This window comes from Passer domesticus, chromosome Z (genome assembly GCF_036417665.1).
Source record: "Passer domesticus isolate bPasDom1 chromosome Z, bPasDom1.hap1, whole genome shotgun sequence".
In the NCBI taxonomy this organism is placed as follows: Eukaryota; Metazoa; Chordata; class Aves; order Passeriformes; family Passeridae; genus Passer; species Passer domesticus.
The window spans coordinates 81,618,518-81,638,461 of record NC_087512.1 but is presented as its reverse complement, the minus strand read 5'-3'; the positions used below and the strand labels follow the sequence as shown (position 1 = coordinate 81,638,461).

Here is a 19,944-nt window from a genome sequence, read left to right as displayed (position 1 = left end):
CACATTTTGCATTGTGTGCATTGCAAACTCCTCCAGTGACAATGACACACAGCATAATTTCCTGTCCAACTCTCTTACAAAAGGAGTTGTTAAAAGCACAAACCATATTCTTCTCTAGAGACAGAAACAATGGCAGACAAGATGAGGGTTATTTTATTAAAATGCTTAAACAGGCTTAATATGACAGGAATTTTAAGTGATAGATCCATATACATATATGTAAAAGTACATAAAAGCATAATATTAAAGGTAGATATAGTTTCATACTGCCATGGTCCTTCCTAAAGCTGGCATATTCCAAAGAGACTTAAGATTCTCAACTCACACTTGATTTCCATATCCAATTCTTAGGAAATTTAAACACATAAAAGTTTTTGTCAATAGCAGAATATGTAGCTCATATGCCTAAAAATGTTGTTTGGACTTACATGAAAATCCATTTAGAAAATCTCAAACATGAAGAAACCTAATGCAATTTTGATATATTGTATGAACACAACTATTCATAAACAATTATGCTATTTTAAATTGTCTATAAAAGATAACATTGAGCCACTGCCACTTGAGTTGGTAAAGCTGGCAGGATGAAAACCAACATCCCTCACACAGTAGTTAATACACAAAAAACATATTTCACAAAGTTGAAGTGCTTAAGTGCTTAAAGTTCCTTAAGTGCTGGCAGGGAAAACTGATGAACATTTGAAAGGCAAAGGCACTACAAAGGTATTACACACTCTTCAAATACACTTCTCTGAGGCACAGCTGCTCCTCATGCGCCCTGGGAATGTCTTGGAAAGACTTGTATTAATAATCAGGAACACACAGTACCTCTGAGAAGGTTCAAAATCACATAATGAAGAGATGCACTGTACAACCAGAACGAAAAAGGGGTTCCTGAAGCAGAAATACCATTCCCTTAGGAGCAAAAATTATGTCTGTGAAGAACACCCACATTATGTTTAAGCAGTAATTGTTTTCTTCAAAGCAGGGCCTGGTGAGAAAATTATCCAGTTCAGGTCTTTTTGGGTCCTGGGACATATGTCATCTTGAGAAAGTGATTGGGAGAAGGAGACTGAAGGAAATGTGGAAGTTTTGGACTCTTTTCGAGGATTTTTGTTTTGTTTTGTTTTTTTTTTACATATCCATACTTGTGTCTAACATAGCAGATGTGGTCTGTCTGATCAATGGGACTTAAGAATTATTATTTATAGAAAAAAAAATATTCATTGTCAAGTGTACTGGTTAAGCTCATTGCCAGGGAATGATTAACTGTGAAATACCCACCAACCTGGCCCACCCAGGCTAGTGGAATTATCCAAGGCTGGAATCTGACTTCCAGGTTAGAAAATAGGTGGGATAAGGATCAGGTCTTCAAGGGAAGCATACAAAAGTCAAACCAGACACAAAGCATGCCAAAAATATGGGGATGCTCAGGACAACCATCCCCAAGTTACAGAGTATCACAGTGGATTCATGGATATCCCATTTCTATTTTCCTTTAATTTGGTTCCATTCCTCTGAGTCACAGCCCCTGGCAGATCTGTGAGAGAGGGATCTCAACCTTTAGACTTCACTGGCTGCCCTACAGCTCAGAAAATCTGTGTGTGCTCTTCTTTTAAGCCCCAACACTCAGCTTTAGAGATACTCCAAACTGTTTAGCTTTAAAATGAAACCCACCCAAACTGAGAGCATCCAGCCCAGCAGTCACAGAACCATTCACAAGACCTGTCAGCACATTTACCCTCCTGCACTGCTAATTAGTGAGGGAAATAAACTCACAGCTGGTACCTCATACCCCCTCTATGCACTACTAATTGTCCCTGACCCGTGTTTACCATTTCTTGATGAGTGCAAGTCTTAATTTTGAAGATTTGATATATCCTTAGGTTTCATTGTTCAGACCTCAGAGTGTCTCTGCAACTCAAGACTGAATTAGTTTTAAAAGCTGAGTTTTAAGACACTGTATTTAATGTTTTCAGGAAATCCAGATATCATACCAGCTATGCTTCTGCCAACTGTTCATATTGCAAAAACATCATAAAAACAAAGTGAGCAAAATTTACCTTGTGCAATGCATTATTTACAAATGACAGCTGTTTTGGGAAAGCCAAGATGATACTCTACATTATTTTCTCTTATTTTACCAATGTTTTACTAAAGAGATAAAACAATTGTCAAAACCACCCTTATTATAAACGTAAACTGATCATGCTACAATTCTACCCTTTTTCCTTATCTCTGCTTTGTCAGTTTTGTGCAAACATCACAAACAACCCTCTGGATTTTCATTTTCCCCTCTTCCATCTTCAAAATGTCATCACCAGCATAATAATTTTATTTGCTTTTGAAGGAGGATCAGTTAAAGCAGCAAATTTTCCTAGGAAAATATCTCATCTATTTTTTCCCAACTTCTGCTCAGTCTTCCTATTATTACTACTATTACTACGCTATTGTTATTATTATTAGTTACTTTTATTGTTGTTGTTATTATTATCTTGTATGTTCTTGTCAAAGATTAAAAACAATAATAAACCCAGAAAACTTCAATGTGTTCAGCATACATCTGTATCCTAGGGTAAAAGTAAAATGCTTAGGAGACACAATTTACTTCAACCTTCACAAGATGCATAAAAAGTCTTTGAAAAGACTCTTAAAAAAGCCCAAAACTACTGTGTAAAGGTAAAAATTCCATTAGCCATTGAAAGTGTTTAAAAAAGCAGGACCTAAGTGGTTGTGGCTGTCATTGATTCAACAGATGAAAAGAAGTGAAGTGGTTAAAAGCATGGTGAGAGCACAGAGAGATCAGCAGTGCTTCAGAGAAGGAGAATTGATAGTGTATGACAGTGGGATGTAAAATACATTTAGAAGGGCCCATCATTCACAATTGGAGATATCAATAGTAAGTTAAAAGGTCATCAAAACTGAGTACCATTGAAGGGTTCTCCAGCATGCCCACTTATTAGAGAAAATAGATTAATCTTCCCCAGTGTAGAATGGGGATTACAAACCACAGCAAAAATAGTTACAGGAGATCATGTAAAATGACATGACAAACTGGGTTACAGAGGATGAGGAACAGTGGACTGAGGCAAACTGATACCCAAGGTATCAGTATCTCACTGCTCTTCCTCTAGCCAAATCATATTTATTTCACTTGCAGGCCCTCGGAAGTCATGTAAAAAACTCACCTCTGATAAAAATGTCTGGGCTGATTTCTGTGCTCCTACATGGAGCAGATATTCATATACGTACAGTGCTAATCTGAAAAATAAACAGAAAGGACAATATTTAGTATTGTGCATTTGTTTGCTCCTCTTCTTCAGAAATAAAGTATTATCACAAGTTTGAGATATGCCCCACTGCCTTCCACAAACCACAAGGTACTGAACGTGCCAAATCTATTACCTCTACCAGAATTTTTCAACTAGACATGCAGGTCAATCTGACCAGAGGTGTTTAAATAGTCATTAATTAAAACATTATTAAGACCCCAAATTACTTAATGTCAACATTTTTAATATTTGGACAAGTGCCTAGTGAGCTAACAAGGGACCCAGTGCTGCTCTGAGTGAGCATGCTTACTGTAAATACAATATTTTCATACAGTGTCACTGATTGCTTTTCCAGGTCAACTTTTTTAGCATGTGCAATGTGTCAAGCTGTTAGCACTCTTGAAAAATAGCCCTGTGGTTTTTCCAAAGAACATGGAAACTTCAGGCTGCATCAGGAGAAGCGATGGCAGCCTCGATGTATGGCATGGCTGAACAACCACAGCTCTGCAGCCAAGGGAAAACAGATCCTGAAATTCATCCAGACCAGGGCTCTGGTGGCAGCAGAGCTACAAATGACTGCCACAGCTCCAGCTGACTCCCCAGAGCCTCCTGTCTGTCTGTCTGCAAGCCTCTAGGCTGTCCAGGAGGAAAAGAAGGAGGAAGAGGGGGAAGAGAAGGAGGAGGAGAAGGAGGAGGAGAAGGAGGAGGAGAAGGAGGAGGAGAAGGAGGAGGAGAAGGAGGAGGAGAAGGAGGAGGAGAAGGAGGAGGAGAAGGAGGAGGAGAAGGAGGAGAAGGAGGAGAAGGAGGAGAAGGAGGAGAAGGAGGAGAAGGAGGAGAAGGAGGAGAAGGAGGAGAAGGAGGAGAAGGAAAGTCTTTTATATTTGCTACCTGGACTATTTCTAAGAAGTTAAATTTATTTGAATGCACCTCATGATACATGGCTATTCTTATTAGAAACATTCTCCCTATTCATTTTGAAAAACCTGTAGATAGCTACACAAAGAAGAGAGGGAGAGGCTCTGCCTTCCTGCTCAAAACCATGTTCTGTGTGATCACTGGCATCATGGCTCTGCTAGAGCAGTAATTATAGCAGTGACCTAACAAGTGTGAAATTTTAAAATCTCAGAGAGGCCTTCCCCAAAAATGGTTTTCACTAGTTGTGAAATGGTTTCACTAGTTGTTTGTAAGACATTCACATATTACTTTACTCTCTGTCCAACCTCAAAAGACAATATGTACTTTTTTCCTTAAATTAAATATATATAATTCAAACATGTGACTAGTTTTAGTTTGAACTCTCTAAGTACTGTGGGGAGAGAAGATCTCTTAAGAGTTGACTTAATTCTTCCCAGTTCAACTACCATGCAAATTTTAACCAAGAAATGTTGTAGACTAAATCTAAGACAGATGTAAGAGACAGAGAAGAAATGCTTTTCTGCCAATACATCCTGAATACCCAATAACACTTTTTTTTTTTTTTAAAGCACCTCATTTGTCTTATGAGAGTCCCTTTTTTGTTCTTATCCAAACATGAAGCCTGCGGTCCAGATAAAAGGGTTTGTGTGATCACATCCTTCCTGCCCCGTGAAGGAAGGCGGAGCAGCACAAACCCCGGGTTTGCTGCGGGGAGTTTCAGCACCCCCACGGCTCTGACACCGACTGGAAGCTTTGGCACACAGGGCATCCTGATGCCCACACTGACAGCACAAGGCTTTAATGCCCAGAGAGGCCTGTGCCTCCTCTCAGGACTCTGGGGTGCCTGCAGAGTGCTCCAGCACAGCCCAACATCCCTGCCTGTCCCCACTGCCTCTGCTCCAAAAACACAAGACATTTCAACACTGCAACAACAAGACAACCCTAAAACTTTTGACCTAAACACACAGAATGTGCTAATTAAGCACAATGCTAACTGTTACCATCTCCAGCTTTGTGTAAATGCTGTTACCTCTTGGGCTAAACAAACCAGCAGTGCAATGAAATTGTGTTTAATGCGTGTGTGGAGGGTAAAAGTGGCAGATTTCAGTAGAAGGCTTTAGGCTTGCAGGTTGGTCCAGCTGTGGTAAACCCCAGATTGCCAAGGGCTGTGCCAGGAGAGCTGGGACCACCTCCCACCAAGAGATACAGGACAGGAGCACAGCACAGAATAATCCCACAGGGTCTCTATGGCTGCCCCAGCCCTTGTTATTGTGCTCTCAGGAAGCCTCTACAGAATGTAACAATGTTATGGGTTCATTCGGAAATAAATGTAAACAGAGATCAAAAGAGGGATACTAAGGTTTCGCTGTGTCACAGCGAAGGATCAATGGGAAACTGATGGGGAAAGACGGCAGAGACGCCCAAAAATGTGCAACACTGTGTAACAAGGAGAAATACCAAATATACAAACTGTAACGACAGGTGAGGAACACAAAAGACAAAAACCAAGCTACAGTTCAAGTGTGTAAAATGAACAAATTAATGAACTATTTCACATCCTGTCACAAGACTCAGAAAGTATTAGTAAGGTGGTCTTCAACACCAGAAGACTTGGGTTTGAAGTGACATTTTAAAAAGACAGTTTTTACTCATTAAACTGGTGTGAGAAAACGTGCAGAAGCAGCAAGCAGACATATGTTGAATTTTCACATTTGCATACTTGTTGACATCCCATGAGTAATGTGAGGAAAAAATATTTCCAATCAATTTATGACAATGCTGCAGTAATTTCTGCTAAAGACATGACACAGGCCAGAGCTCCCCCCTCCCTGCCAAGACAATTAGAGCACACATTCATCTGTACCCTGATGATACATTCACTCCATTAACAAACAAAAAAGGTTACTGCCTGACTCATGCTGCTAACCTGGTGCACTTTGCCTGAAGTTCCTGCTCTAATTGGACAAGGCATTCCTACATCCCACAAGCAGCTACTGAATTCCACAGAAAAGAACCATTTAAGTGGTTCAAGTCAAGCATTTATCAGAATACTAGCAGGAAATAAACAGTAATTCCTCTAACTGTGCAGTGGAAATTACATTCCTACATTTTAAAGATGGGGAGACGCAATTAGCTTAATGAGAACTTACAACTCAAGCCTTGCAGCACTATTTCCATTGGTGGAAACGTGGTGAACTCACCCAATTCCAAACCAAAAGACTAAGACTGCACATCACACAAGTGTTCCCACCACCTCCTCCGTCACCAAGAGCCATTATGCTGCTAACATCTGACGCTGGATGTAAAAAAAAATAAAGTATCTATAATGGGCACGTTCCAGATATGAGCATCACCAAGATACATTTATAGCACTTTTAGATTGTTAAGACGTAATTTTTTGAAAACTCTTCCTGTATGGAGAGTTTAGCATATGGCACACCATCCATTTAACTTTTGGTGCGTTCAAAACAGTAATTAAAGAACTAGAAAATCAATATCCATACATAATTGTAAGGTTTGAGTGAAGCAGCTGAGCAAGAATGAAAAGCAACTTCATAGAAGAGATCTTAAATGTTACTCTCCATGTTTCAGAAGACCTCATGTATTCCCAAATTACTAGTCTGCAGAGAGAAGTAGCTTTTCTGTTGTTTTCAAGACTGTCTATAGGCTGCAGTTCAAATCCATGTTTCATTTCAAATCCTAGGAATCTCACTCATCTCACATCCAAATTACAAATCCCATTCTGTAAAACATGAGCAAGTTGCACTGAATCTTAGCACATGTTTTAGGCAGAGGTTTTCTGAACAAATTTCCTTGAATCCACTAATTCAGTACTTTAAAACCTGCTCCAAAGCTCCTGAAGGTGACTGGTTTTACCAAGTTTCAACAAACACCGGTAAACAATTTTTCTAAGGAAGTTTATTTAATATGCCAAACCATTATTTTTTGGCCCACTTGGTCATACTGGCAGTAATTTTTTGCCCCTTTTCTCCCCCCCAAAAATAAAATATTTAAAATATTTATATGGTAATATAATATTTACATGATAATATAATTTGTTTGTAAGTATTTATTTCTTATATATTTTTGATATCGATATATATACATATGTGTGTATATATATACACACGCATATATATATATATATAAATTAAATATATATGTGTGTGTGTGTGTATATATATGTATGTAAATAATATTTTTCCACTCATCTCACCTGAAATTTATGTGATTCAGTCTCACCACCTACCTGAGAGAGGACTGGACAAGAGACCAGATAAGCCATGGCTTTGGATCAAATTCCAGCACTACATGAGAATTCCATCAAACCTTTTCCCTGTGCTCAGGCAGCCCCATGATGAGCCTGGAGGCTGCAGGGATGTCCCTGCACAGCCCAGCACAAGCAGCAACCCCTGCACATCCCACACACCACCAAGATTTTGGGCTGCTCAGCCTGAGCCAGCAGGCTGCCCTTGCCAAGAGGCTCCACTTAGGCCACTCTGCTGCTCCCTGTCACAGCTCAAGACTGATCTGTGTCACTGTGACTGCCCTGAGTGCCATCAGCAGCCTGAGTGGTGCTCTAGGAACACACAGGTGTTGAATGGAACACAAGCACTGCTCAAGGAAACAGTCCTGGGGTATATCCTTGATATTTTCTTGGCACTGGAGGGTCCTGAGAGCTCCTGCACTGCCCTGCAAACACAGCCAGTGTCAAATGTGTTCAACAAGATTCACACACAGGCATTTCTCCCTCTCTCTGCACATAGAAAATACTTTCCTTGCATTCATCCAAGCAATGCCCAGTGCTGTGAGGAATGGGGGCCTTACATGAGCCTGGTGGTGTTTCCCAAATAAATGGATCCTTCTCCTTGTTCACCCCAGTCTGACAGATCACATGCTTGCTGGGGTTGTGGCTGTGTTCCAGACCAGCCATGGCACCAGAAGCTTGTAAGTGGACAACTTTTCAAATTTATTTAATGCAGAGCATCTGGAATTGTGTGAAGATAGAAAAGTTGGGGAATAATTTAACACGTTGTCGAAGAGTTGTGGAGAATATTTTCAAAGGAAACTATTGATTAAATTATTAACCTCCCTTGCCTCTAATATATAGGTCCTTGAAATTGCTCCAAGCCCCATCCAGGGACAGGAAAAGAAAGGAAAAGCCTTCACCCAGCACAGCTCTCTGCCAGCAGGCAGACCTAGCACTGGTCTCTTTTCCACTTGACTCCTTGCAAGATGTCCCAAAAATTCACCTCCTGAAGTGAGGCCACCCTCCCCTCGTTTACTGCACAATAAACAACAGCAGGGATTTTCAGTTCACACACATACTTTCAGCTCACTTTTGTGTGTGTGTGTGTGTGTGTGTTCTAATTTCACACCCTTTTGCTACTTGAACTCCTGCAGACTTCAAGCACTGGCACAGCCATTTCCAACCACGTGTTAAGTTGAGCACCAGTGTGTAACTGAACACTGAATAGGTATTTGGTATGCACTGATCTTTTGGGAAAGATCAGAGATGTGTGCTAGTGTCTGCAGTCTCCCCCACAAGCACTTAATTGCATGGCTTTACATGTTTTCATCAGCTAAGGATGCCTTGGTTTGTGCTGTCACACTGCAGACGTTGCTTTTATCTGACTCTGGTTGAATTTCATATTCCTTTTTTGTCTCAGCTCATAGAAATTACTACAGATCCAAACTACTGAGGAATCAAAACACTCTTCTGAAGGTTCAACTGCAATGGGACAATTTCCATCGATTCACAAATACTTCATCAAAAGGCAAGTTTTCTTGATGACCTACAGATTTTCAAATAAGACAACCATCATTTTTATACCTATATTTGGCACCTATATACCTATATTCCTCAAGATTTCCAGTAGGCTTCCTAGTCCGTGGTTAGGGAATAAAAAGGAACACATTTTATGAAAATGTACGGATTTTTAAAGATTGTCTCTAAGTAGCTTCTTGGGCTTAACCTATATTAACTACACAACTTACCATGATTATAAAATATTCCAAATGGCAGCTGAAAAATAGCTACCTGACAAAATACATTTTAAAGTGTAAGCTCAGACTTTAATAAAAATACTTGAGATTTCACCTCTTCCTGATAGTGAAAGTGGTAACCTTGGTCTTCCCTGATGCTTTCAATGGGATAGTAATGGATTTTTATATGGTATTTTGTCCCTGGCATAAAACTTCCTGTATTTAATGAGTTTAATGCCATGCCCTGGCAGCACAGAGCTGGCATGGAGAGAATTACAATCAGAGAACAAAGCAGAGACACAGTCCTGACCAAAATGCAAACTTTAAAGCTTTAAAATCACAGAATTACTGATTGGTATATGACATCTTAAAATATTACAGCTGTTCCTGAAGCAGCTGCTTGCTGTGAGTAGAAAAAAAAGTGCCTACAGCATCCCCTGGAGAAGGCTGAGGAGGAGGAGGGAGCAGGAATGCACAGAGCAGCTCCCCAAGGATGAGCTGGATCAGCACTGCCCACCAGCCTCACTGAGCAAGCAGCACCTAATTTGATTTTCATTCATACAAAGAAAGAAATCAGTGTTTCTGAGCATCTGGCTCCTACAAGGACCCATGGTTTTGCCAGTAGCCTTCCCAGCTCTTCTCAAGAGAATGTTCATTTAATATCCTGCCCAAAGAATCCCAGGATATTTAGGGTTGGACTGCTGGTCTCCCCTGCAAATGTCATCAATAATGTTGGGCAAAAGAGTTTATTCCTCTTTTACAGGAGATCCTGGTAAAACCTAGATGTAGATGTTAAATACAGACTGTGCCATTCCCCTATTCACTGCATGCTACAGTTTTGTCTGTAAAATGCAAACTCTGCACTGAGAGCTTGGTAGGACACCCTGAAAAGACAGTAACGAGTCACCTCATGAATTTTATGGGAATCATATGGGATGGTGACACACAAGATGAAATTCCCTGAGTATCTACCTAAAAAGTAATGGTGGGAAGTAATTTGTATGACTTATTATGAAGCAGTAAAATTTTCTACTGGAGAGAATAAGTTCTGAAATTATAAGAGTGAAGCTATCAGACCTCAGAAGTCAAAGAAATTCAGTGAACTGGTGGAGACACATTACCTGGAGAAAAGAAGTGCAAGACAAGCACCAGGTGCCTCAGGATAAATTTTAAAAACTGATGGCAAATATCAATGGAAGACAAATAGAAAATGATAAGAGGTTACCCTGGCTGCATCTAAAAATTCATCAGTGATCCAAGGAAAGACTGTAACAATGAAGAAAGTAAAGGAATGTAACAATATTAACACCATTCAAGCCTGCTCTGGCCAGACCCACACCTGCCTGCAGCGCTCCCACACATCTGGCTGGGCTCTCACCTGCTGAGCCCCCATCCCACACATCTGGCTGGGCTCTCACCTGCTCAGCCCCCATCCCACATCTGGCTGGGCTCTCACCTGCTCAGCCCCCACACATCCAGCCGCCCTTCCCCAGGGATTTACACCCTTGCCTGCTCCTTGTGCCCAGCCCTGGCTGACAGAGGGCACTGAGGGAGTCCCTTGCTGCTCCCTCAGACTGGACCATGGCCCAGAAGGATCAGCCAAGACCCCCAAGTACTGAATGTTTCCACTCAGCAACATCTCCAGGTAAACTGGAGCACACAGTCTGAGCTACACCTCACACATGATGACTTTGCTGAGCCTCCAGTCCTCTCAGACTGCCCAGGGGATGGTTTAACACCCAAAAATGTGTATTCTACAACTTCACAGATAACTTTCTGAGACGGAACTGGAAGTTACCAGACACACTTTCCTTTAGAAATGCAGGTGATAAAAAAGCCACAGTGGTTTTCTATGTCCTCCCACAATCTTTTTATAGTAAGAATACTTTCCAAACAAAGAATTCCAGCAACAAGAGGAAGGTATTTGAAAATCAGGCTCACAAAGAGTTAATCCACACATTAGAAACTCCCAAACATCAAAAAAATTCAGCAATAATAGAACTTTGCAGTACTGACCATGTGTTTGACTAACAGTCTAGAAAATGTGAATGCTAGCTCTCCAAATTGCCACCACTGGCTAGTGTTTGAAAGGAAGAAACCAGACACAAAAGAAAAGAGATGGGAAGTTGATTCTGCACTGACAGCTGATGTTTGCTAGAAGAACTGACACAGAGGTTTTTTATGAAGCAGGGAAAAGAGGCAAAACATTTGTCACACAGTTTCTGGCTGTGCACTTATTCTGAAACAAAATTTAAAGGGCATAAGCAAGCAAAAGACTCTAGTCCTACCATGTGCAGCACCTAATTCAGACTGGTAGTTCTGCTCTAAATAGTTATAAATGCATTTCTGTACACAACCTATTCAGTCAAAAAAAGGGTTGCCTTACATTTGGTTTACGGGGGAAAATAGAAAATTGTCTATTTTCTTAAGGATGTATTACTGGAATACTCTAACCCACACTGGATTCAGTTATTAAGTTAACTTCATGGATAACTTCACAGGCAGGCAGGACAAGAAATGCAGGACGTAAGTCAGTGTCATGTTGTCAAAATGCAGTTTCTGCAGCAGGTAGACAGGAAAGTAGATTTCAACAGGGCATGGACAGGTTTTAGGATGCCAGACGTTGGCACTGAAAAGTACAAATAATCATATAAATAAATAGAAAAAGTTTTAAAAAAAAAAGGAGGGGGAATAAAAATGAGAGGGAGGAAAAAGCTGGAAAAAATATTAAGGAAAAAAAAATCCAGATGGGTTCTTCACAGACAGACAATTTAAGGTTCTAGAACTTTACACTTTAGTGAGCTGATGTGCCCCAAAACTGCAGCCCAATTAATGTACCTGGCTGAGCCAATACCTGACCACAGCCACAGAGCAACAATTCCAAGCAGCAAGACCCCTGAGGAACACCATCCGTGCCACTCCAGGCATAGCAAAGAAGTACTGAAAACTCTCAGCTTGTGATCAAAAGGAAAAAGACAGTGAAGATCTCTTAATGGAGTCAAAGGTTTACAGATTAAAAATACTGGTGAGCTCCATGCAAGAACTTCCAGCAGTTTTGTTAAGAAGAGTTTCAGAAAATGTTTTCCAATATATCATCAGTGATGAACCATTTCATGTAAAAACCCTCTGTAATAATAGTGCACAAATAATATACCTTCAAAATGATGTTTTATTAAATATAAACACTAGTTTGCTTTTTGTTCATGTGCAAACTCCTGCCTGAGCACAATTTTTCATTTCTTCTCAGTGACATTTTAAAGAATTCTGATTGAACTGCTTGAGGACACAGAAAAGTTCATTTTAAAAAAAACTTACGCAACTTCCATGTGTTTTTCACTTCTCAGTTAAATATGAATAGAATATTAAGATTCAGCAAATATTTGTATTTAGGATGCTGTTTACACACCACCTGAAATTGACTTGAGATATTTATGTGGTATTAAAGGGATTCTGGTCTTAAGCCACAAAAGTACACACACAGAATACCAGATTCATGGAGTGGTTTGCGTTGGAGGAGACCTTAAAACTCATCCTGTCCCCCCCTGCCATGGGCAGGGACACGTTCCACTGTCCCAGGTTGCTCCAAGCCCTGTCCAGCTGGGCCTTGGGCACTTCCAAGCACATTGCAATAATTACACTGCAACTCCATGCTTCATTTATTGCCTTTATCCTCCTTTCTTCATTTCCCTGTTTCTTAGCAGTAAGAGAGAAACTAATCTTGAATTACTCTGGAAACTCTCAAAAGCAGATTTCGGGGTAAGAAGTCGGCACATGGGAATTACAAACAGCAGAGAAGGGGGATGTGCTGTGCTGATCCTTATCTTTGACAAGACTCTTACCTGCAGGACGAAGGGGAAAGAGGCCTTCTGGTTTTTTTTTTTGCTGTGTTGTGGTGAAGTGCTGGTACTACCAGGGGTGGGAGAGAGATGTCCTGAAACTCCACCAGAGATTTTACACATTTCCTGTGGTGCTTGCATTCCCTGAACAGAAAGAGACATAATTCTCTCTCCCAGGATTTTTCCTGGGGAAGGCAGTGAGAAGCTCAGAGAAAACAATTCTTATCTCTACCTGCTGCTCCTGTTGTTTGGCACATGTGGAATGTGTTATGGAGACTGTTTACCCAAAGTGATTTGTTAATTGGATTCTGGTGATGGTTGTTTGGACTGAATGACCAACTGGGCAAAAGCTGTGTCATGACAGTCATGGGTTTTTCTGTAGTATCTTTTTAGTATAGTATCTCTTTAGTGTAGTATCTATCTCTTTAGTATAGTTACAATATAGTATAGTGTAATATAGCTTAATAAAGCATTTGTTCAGACTTCTGAAATCATGCAGTCACAGCACATTATTCCCTACGTTGGGGTCGTCCTGCATTGATAACTTCCAGCACCAACTGATGAACAAAAGCCTCTTAAGATCCTTTTATTCTTTCTAGCAACTATATATTTTTATCAGCATACACAAATAAATCAATTTAGGTCTCCCTTTTTCATTTTTTATACGCAGAAAGGCAGAGGATAGAATTTTTCAGGTACAAGAGCACTTCAGTTTTACAATGCATAATCTTCAAATCTCAGTGAAACTATGTTTATGCCACATAAAGCTTTTATAAAGAAAAATTATGAATCAAACTGTAATATGCACTTTTTCAAAAAGAAGTATTGATGAAGGATTCTAAACAACTGCAAAAACTCTGAGTGAAGAAAAAGGTATTAAATTTGCAATGAATAGCATTAAAGTGAAAAGGAAACCAACACTTATGATTTAGTAAGGAACTCTCCTGTTCCTGCATTAACTGTTCACTTGATATTGAACAGAGAAAAAAAAAAAAAATTCGGTTTTCAGGTAAGTGGTGAATATCCTTCAGTCCTGTCTCACATCTAGTGGAGACAGATTCAAAAAGAAAAAAACAGACTATACCTGAAATGAACAAAACCAACCAGCTACCATCAAAGATAAAAGGACAAGGAAAGGCATATCACAAAGACCTACGACTAAAAAAACAGTTTCATTATATATCTGTCATATTAATTCAGTATTATGTATAATGTATTTGTAAAAGTTTCTCTCTTCAAAAGAAAAGGTAAAACTAGAAACAGATCTCACAAGAAATTGCATATCTATACAGAAAGCTGCATTAAATGCAACATTTTTATTTGCATTAGCAGATGGCTGCGTTAAAACCAAAAATAAAGAAAATTAAACTTTCTGTTTAAAACAGAAATTATTTTTCATTAGGAATACCATTTCTTACTCTCAAGGTGACTCAGACTGAGACTTGAATCTAAATCTTGTACTCAAGTTGAAATACCCTGCTTTATCTTCCAAATTACTGATGCTTGACTTGGTCCTGTGTCTATTTAGAAAACATACATTAGTTTTTTTAAAATATCCTTTTATTAGTACATTACTAGAAGACAGCTTTTCAGCACAGCACCAGGCAGTCACAGCTCTGGATTTCAATTTCACCTCAAAAAGCCATTCCCTCCTCAGCAGGGTTTTACTAGAAGGCTGGAGTCAACTCCTGGAATTATATTTAGTACTAACTATAAAGTATTTATAAATCTGCATTGAGTAAATCAAATGTTTAATATATATTTTAACAAAGGGTCATTTGTTATGGATTTTAGGGCGGCAGTTAGACAAAACACTGTCTTTAACACCTTCTACTGTGTGCTTATTGCCATACATAATACACACTCTTCATGCCTGTAACCTGTTTAATAACAGACATTAATTATTTATTAGCCCTCTATAAACAATTTATAAATGTACTCTTACTATAAAGCATGACTGGACTGGCCTTTACTCCCACAACGAAGGCGTCTGCAGAATTTTAACTGCTGCATTAAGAAGCAAACCCCACTTATAAAGAACTTAAGAGTAATACACATTTTGGTATATAAAAATGTAGCCAAACAGGACAGCTCATCATTTATCTCAGAATTCAGTACTATGCAGGGAATTTCCCATAAATTCATGTGAAAAGGTTATGATAGCACTGCTAACAAAATGTTTAGGTGCAACAGAAGTTTTTTCACACCTTTGTCATGCATCTGTTGGAGAAGTTTGATTTTTCACCTTGGGTAGGCTGCAATGTCCTACAAATACTCTTTTTAGCAAGATCACTCCAGGCACAGCTGCCTAGGGTGCCTTGCTTGCCCAGGAGAGAGTGAAAATTGTAGGAAAACTGCGTGTTTTGCCACTCAAATTTTCAACAGCTTTGGAAATAATGTTGTATGTTAACTGAGGGTCAGTCTTCTCTTTCAGACCAGCTGACGTTCTTTATATTTTTAGTATTAAAATCAGTTAATAGTTTTAGCATGTACAAGGCATTTTGTGGCTCCTTCTGGCACTGCACTGGCTTGATTTTTTTCTATAAATGTTAATTCTTCTTGCGTGAGAACTGCATTAAATTTAAAGCAAATCCTTACACCACAGCAAAACACAAGGAAAGTTCCTTAATGGCAAGACACAGGGAACAACACTTCCCTCTAAGTTTTCAAGTCTGCTGTTTGCACCTCTCCTCCCTGGGATTTATCTCCAGCTCAGTGAGTAATCAACCACAGCTTTGTAACACTGCTAAAACTTGTGGCATTTTTCTCATTAAACTAAGAATTTTCCTTATGGAATTTTCCTTATGGGACACGTCTTTTCTGAGCAGCACAAGATCTGAGCAAACTGGTGGAACATCAACCCCAAAAATATCAGTGGTGCTACATGTGTTGCCTGTGTTGCTCATCTCTGAGAGCATGTTCAGGAGAACCAACTGCAAGTAAGACCACATGCCAAAAAATCCCTATCAGGAATAACACAGCACAGACTGTTTAACTCCTTGCTCCCAGTGGTCTGGATTCCTTCAGGAAAGAAACACTGCATCAGGGAAACATAAAATACAAATAACACAAAGGCTCATAGCGTAAGATTAACTCATGGAGTTCAAAACTACTCATCTATTTAAAGTCAATGAACGATATAAATCATGGTCAAGGCTGCTCTTTGTGCAAGTGAAAAAAGCTTGTCCTTAACAATAAAATGTCCTCTTCAGATCTAAATTATGCCTCCTATGAATGATCCCACTTAACATGGATGCACAAACAGAAAAATCAAACAACTTCATGCCCATATGAAGGCCATTGGATAGATGATATGGGAATAACTGTGTAATTGGAATAAAAGAGAAAAGAAGCTTTCACTTCACAAATCAAGACAAGACTAATCATTGTTTTTAGGATGTGTAAGGAAAAAGTAAGCAGAGCTAACACAGAACATTCATGTGAAAGAAAACATTAGGAAAGACACAGAAGAAAAACCACAGGATGACACACATTATGTGGCATTTAAGATCCTTGGCAAGACAGCCCCGAGCTGGATGGACAGAGGTACCAGGTGGGAATTGGAGGAGCAGAGCTGGGGGTGAGAGCAGCAGGAAAGAACACTGCTGTAGTGACAACACTGGGGTGCAAGAACTTCAACATCCCCTACAAGCAGTCTCTGGTCTCTTTCTAGCAAGGAAATTGCAGTGCCAACACAGCACAGAATTTCCTGGGGTTTCCATCATGCCTGTACATGTGATGCAGTCTTTCCACTGCTTGGTCAACAAGACAAGCCCACACAGGATTTGCAGTCACTAAAAAGGCCTTAGGCACCCTCCAGGGTGAAGAAAACCACCCTTCCAGGACTCTCACAAAGCTATCCAATCCTTTAGGATCCCTGGAGATGCACAGCTTTGAAGGTGTCCTCAGACTACAAAGCAACAATCTAAAGTGGGGGAAAAAATGCATGTATGGGAATAACAACTGAACAAGCAAACCTGAGATAAAGATCTATAAAGTCCAACGGGAGCCTCAAGACAACCCCGGCAAGATCAGCACAGTTAAAAACTGCTCACTATTTCACAATGTGTTCCTTTCCCACTGCTTCTGACCTAAATAATGTCCTTGCTTTCAGGAGGTGGCCACTCTGTGGCTCCTCACTGCTCCCCCTCTCCAGGAGAGCACAGGCCTTAGTGTGACTGAAACTAAACCCAGGGTCTTTGCTTCTTGTGCCCCAAAGGAAATGACAAACACCCCGAAATGAAACACCCTGGAAAAGGGACGAGAGGTGTGTGAACATTGAACTGTATCAAAGTGAGACTGCAAGAGATGGAGATGCAATTGGAACTGTTAATCTCTATGGTGTCTGTCAGACTCTCTTCATCACTAGAAATGTGGGACTGCAGGAAAAGGGAAGCAGCATGAGGAGAAAAGGGAGTATCTGGAGGTACACGAGTCTTGCTACAGATCTGAGCCAGATGCAGTCTACCTTTATAAATTATTTCTATTGGGAATTCCTGCAATTTCTCCAATCCTCCCTGAAGGTGCAATAGGCATGGAGAGATAATTTTTAATAAAACATATTTTCCAAAGGCAGCTTGTTATGAGCATCAACCATCAAAACAAATTGAAGCCCGGTGAGAGCTCTGGGACTGACACAGGATCATGTCCAGGTGGCTTTGGAATGCGTTCAGAGAGGGGAATTCCAGGTTCTCCCTAGGCAGTATCCCAGACCCTGCCATCCCAAAAGAGATGCCAGACCCTGCTCCATCTCCCTTCCAGACCTCTGGCCACAAACATTCCTCAGGAAACCCAGCCTCGCCCATCATGTCTTCAACTCTCAATGCCACACTAAAACTCTAAGTCAAACTTTTGAGTCACTGCCACCTCCTCGTTTCCCTCGCTGAAACAGAGGAAACTTTTCTCAGCGCCTTTCACTGTTTTAGTAATCTTACCCATCCACTTTAATAAACATGAGCCATGGCCTGCCTCTTTGTGAAAACCTCACATGGAATTAATGAAGGCAACATTTGCTGCTTGTTCATGAGTTTGATCACACTTCTAGTGATGATCTCATTAAACCATCCAAATACGAGAGTTTTTGGGGGGGTTTTTGGGAGGAAAATACAAGGAGCAACAATTATTTCTTTTTATATTCATCCTTAGCCAACATCACTGAAATAATTATAAGGAATTGTTATAGATGAGTAATGAGATATCTGGCTCTCACAAATAAGGGGTGAACATTATCAGCATGTTAAGAGAAGTTTTTGTAAATGTATAGTTATATTACTGTAATATGTCCTCCCCCCCTGCATCGTTATCACGGGATAGCCTGGGGCTCCCAGCATTGTAATTTTTCCTTATTTAGCGCTTTTCTTGTATTTTTTGTTAAAACTTAATAAACCTCCAGAAATTTTACAAAGTGAGCACTCGTTCCTCACAGAAATACAGGAATAAAGTTATCGAGAGGCTGCAGTTTTTCATTGTTTGCCTCAGACCTGAATGTGCTTTCCTGCTTTTTTCACTCAAAAGCCTATGAAACTATTTCATTTAAAACAGCAGAAGAAAAATACCGTTCTCATTTCAATACGTGTCAGCTGTTCCCACAACAAATGCTGATAAAGTTTGTGACCTTTTGATTCAGAATGTTACTAATCTCTGTTAGTAATCTCTGTTACCTGTATAGAGTATAAAAGTAATGTAGATTTGACCATGGCATTGAGAGATCCTGAGGTGGTAACACCCCCCTCAAAACATGCTAACATATGCACGCCAGAAAAAAACACAAAAACACTCAAAACAAACAAAAAACCCCTCAAACCAATTCCCCCCTAAAAAAAAAAAAAAAACCAAACAAAAAACCCCAAACCCAAACAAAAACCAAACAACAAAAAGAACCCCAACTAAATAAGCAAAAAAACCAAAACAAAAACAAAAAAACAACCAAACAAAAAAATAAAAAACCCAACTCCACCTAAAACAAAACAACAAAAAATCCCAACAAAACCCAAAAACCCACCCAAACTAAACCTAAACCACAAAACAACCAATTAATATCCCATCCTCGAACTCCCAAATCAGTGCCTGTGACTTCAACCTCGAGCTGAAGCATTCCGTACCCACTACCCTAAACTAGGAATCTGTTCCCCTGCTGCTCCCAATCCAAGTATTTGTGTGTTAATTCTAAAAACAGCTTTTCTGAGCAGCTCCTGAGGCTAGTGCTCTTCCTTTTCTCATGCAACCTGTGACCTTTGCAGGTGAGAGGGGGAACATCAGCCCCCTGAGTGTGCTTTTCACACTTCCCTCAAGGTGAACAATGGGCGGGTGAAAACTTTACAAGAGCAGGACAAAATTTCAAGAACAGTAACCGGGAGGTGGAAGATTAGCAGGAGACACTCGATAACGACTGGTTTGACAAAGCACTCGGGAGTTCCCCAAATTCCAGGCCATCTTGCCCCACCTGGCCCCTGGGAGGGCGATTGTCTCCCATTCACCCCACCCGGGCTAAAGGGTTTTGCTGATGCCCGCGTTTTGTACGTGTTCTACATAAATACATATTTGTCTGTTGAAATCTCTGCTGTTTGAAGCGGCCAAGTTGCTCTGGAGGAGGGCACAGCTTCATTCCTGCTCCAGTTATTTTCCTCCCCAGGGCTGCCATGAAAACAAACGAAATCACGTGGATGATGATCTTGTCAGGTCTCATCAGCAAAGCAAGAGCCGCCCTGGTCATTATCAGGATAAGAGATTTAAAATATAAGCCTGAAACAAGACTGCCGAACTTCTATACACCGAGCTGAAGTTGCTCACTGCAGATTTTCTGTAACAAATCCCTTTCCTGCAAGGATTTTACAGAATTTTTCATGTTCATGAAGGACCACTGGAAAGAAAGTGGTACAAATGGCAAAAATAATGAGTCAGCTCCTCAGTTTATTTAGGATCCCTGCAACTTGCAC

General features: G+C 40.2%; 1 protein-coding gene across 4 annotated transcripts in view; it reads right to left on the bottom strand.

The window, feature by feature from the left end:
- SSBP2 (single stranded DNA binding protein 2) overlaps nucleotides 1-19,944 on the bottom strand; it is a 134,552-nt gene that overhangs the window by 99,162 nt on the left and 15,446 nt on the right. For all 4 annotated transcript variants that reach the window (XM_064405131.1, XM_064405132.1, XM_064405133.1 and 1 more), the window contains exon 2: nucleotides 3,189-3,261. In XM_064405131.1, coding sequence (XP_064261201.1) covers nucleotides 3,189-3,261 — 73 coding nt within the window. The remainder of the gene's footprint in view (nucleotides 1-3,188; nucleotides 3,262-19,944) is intronic.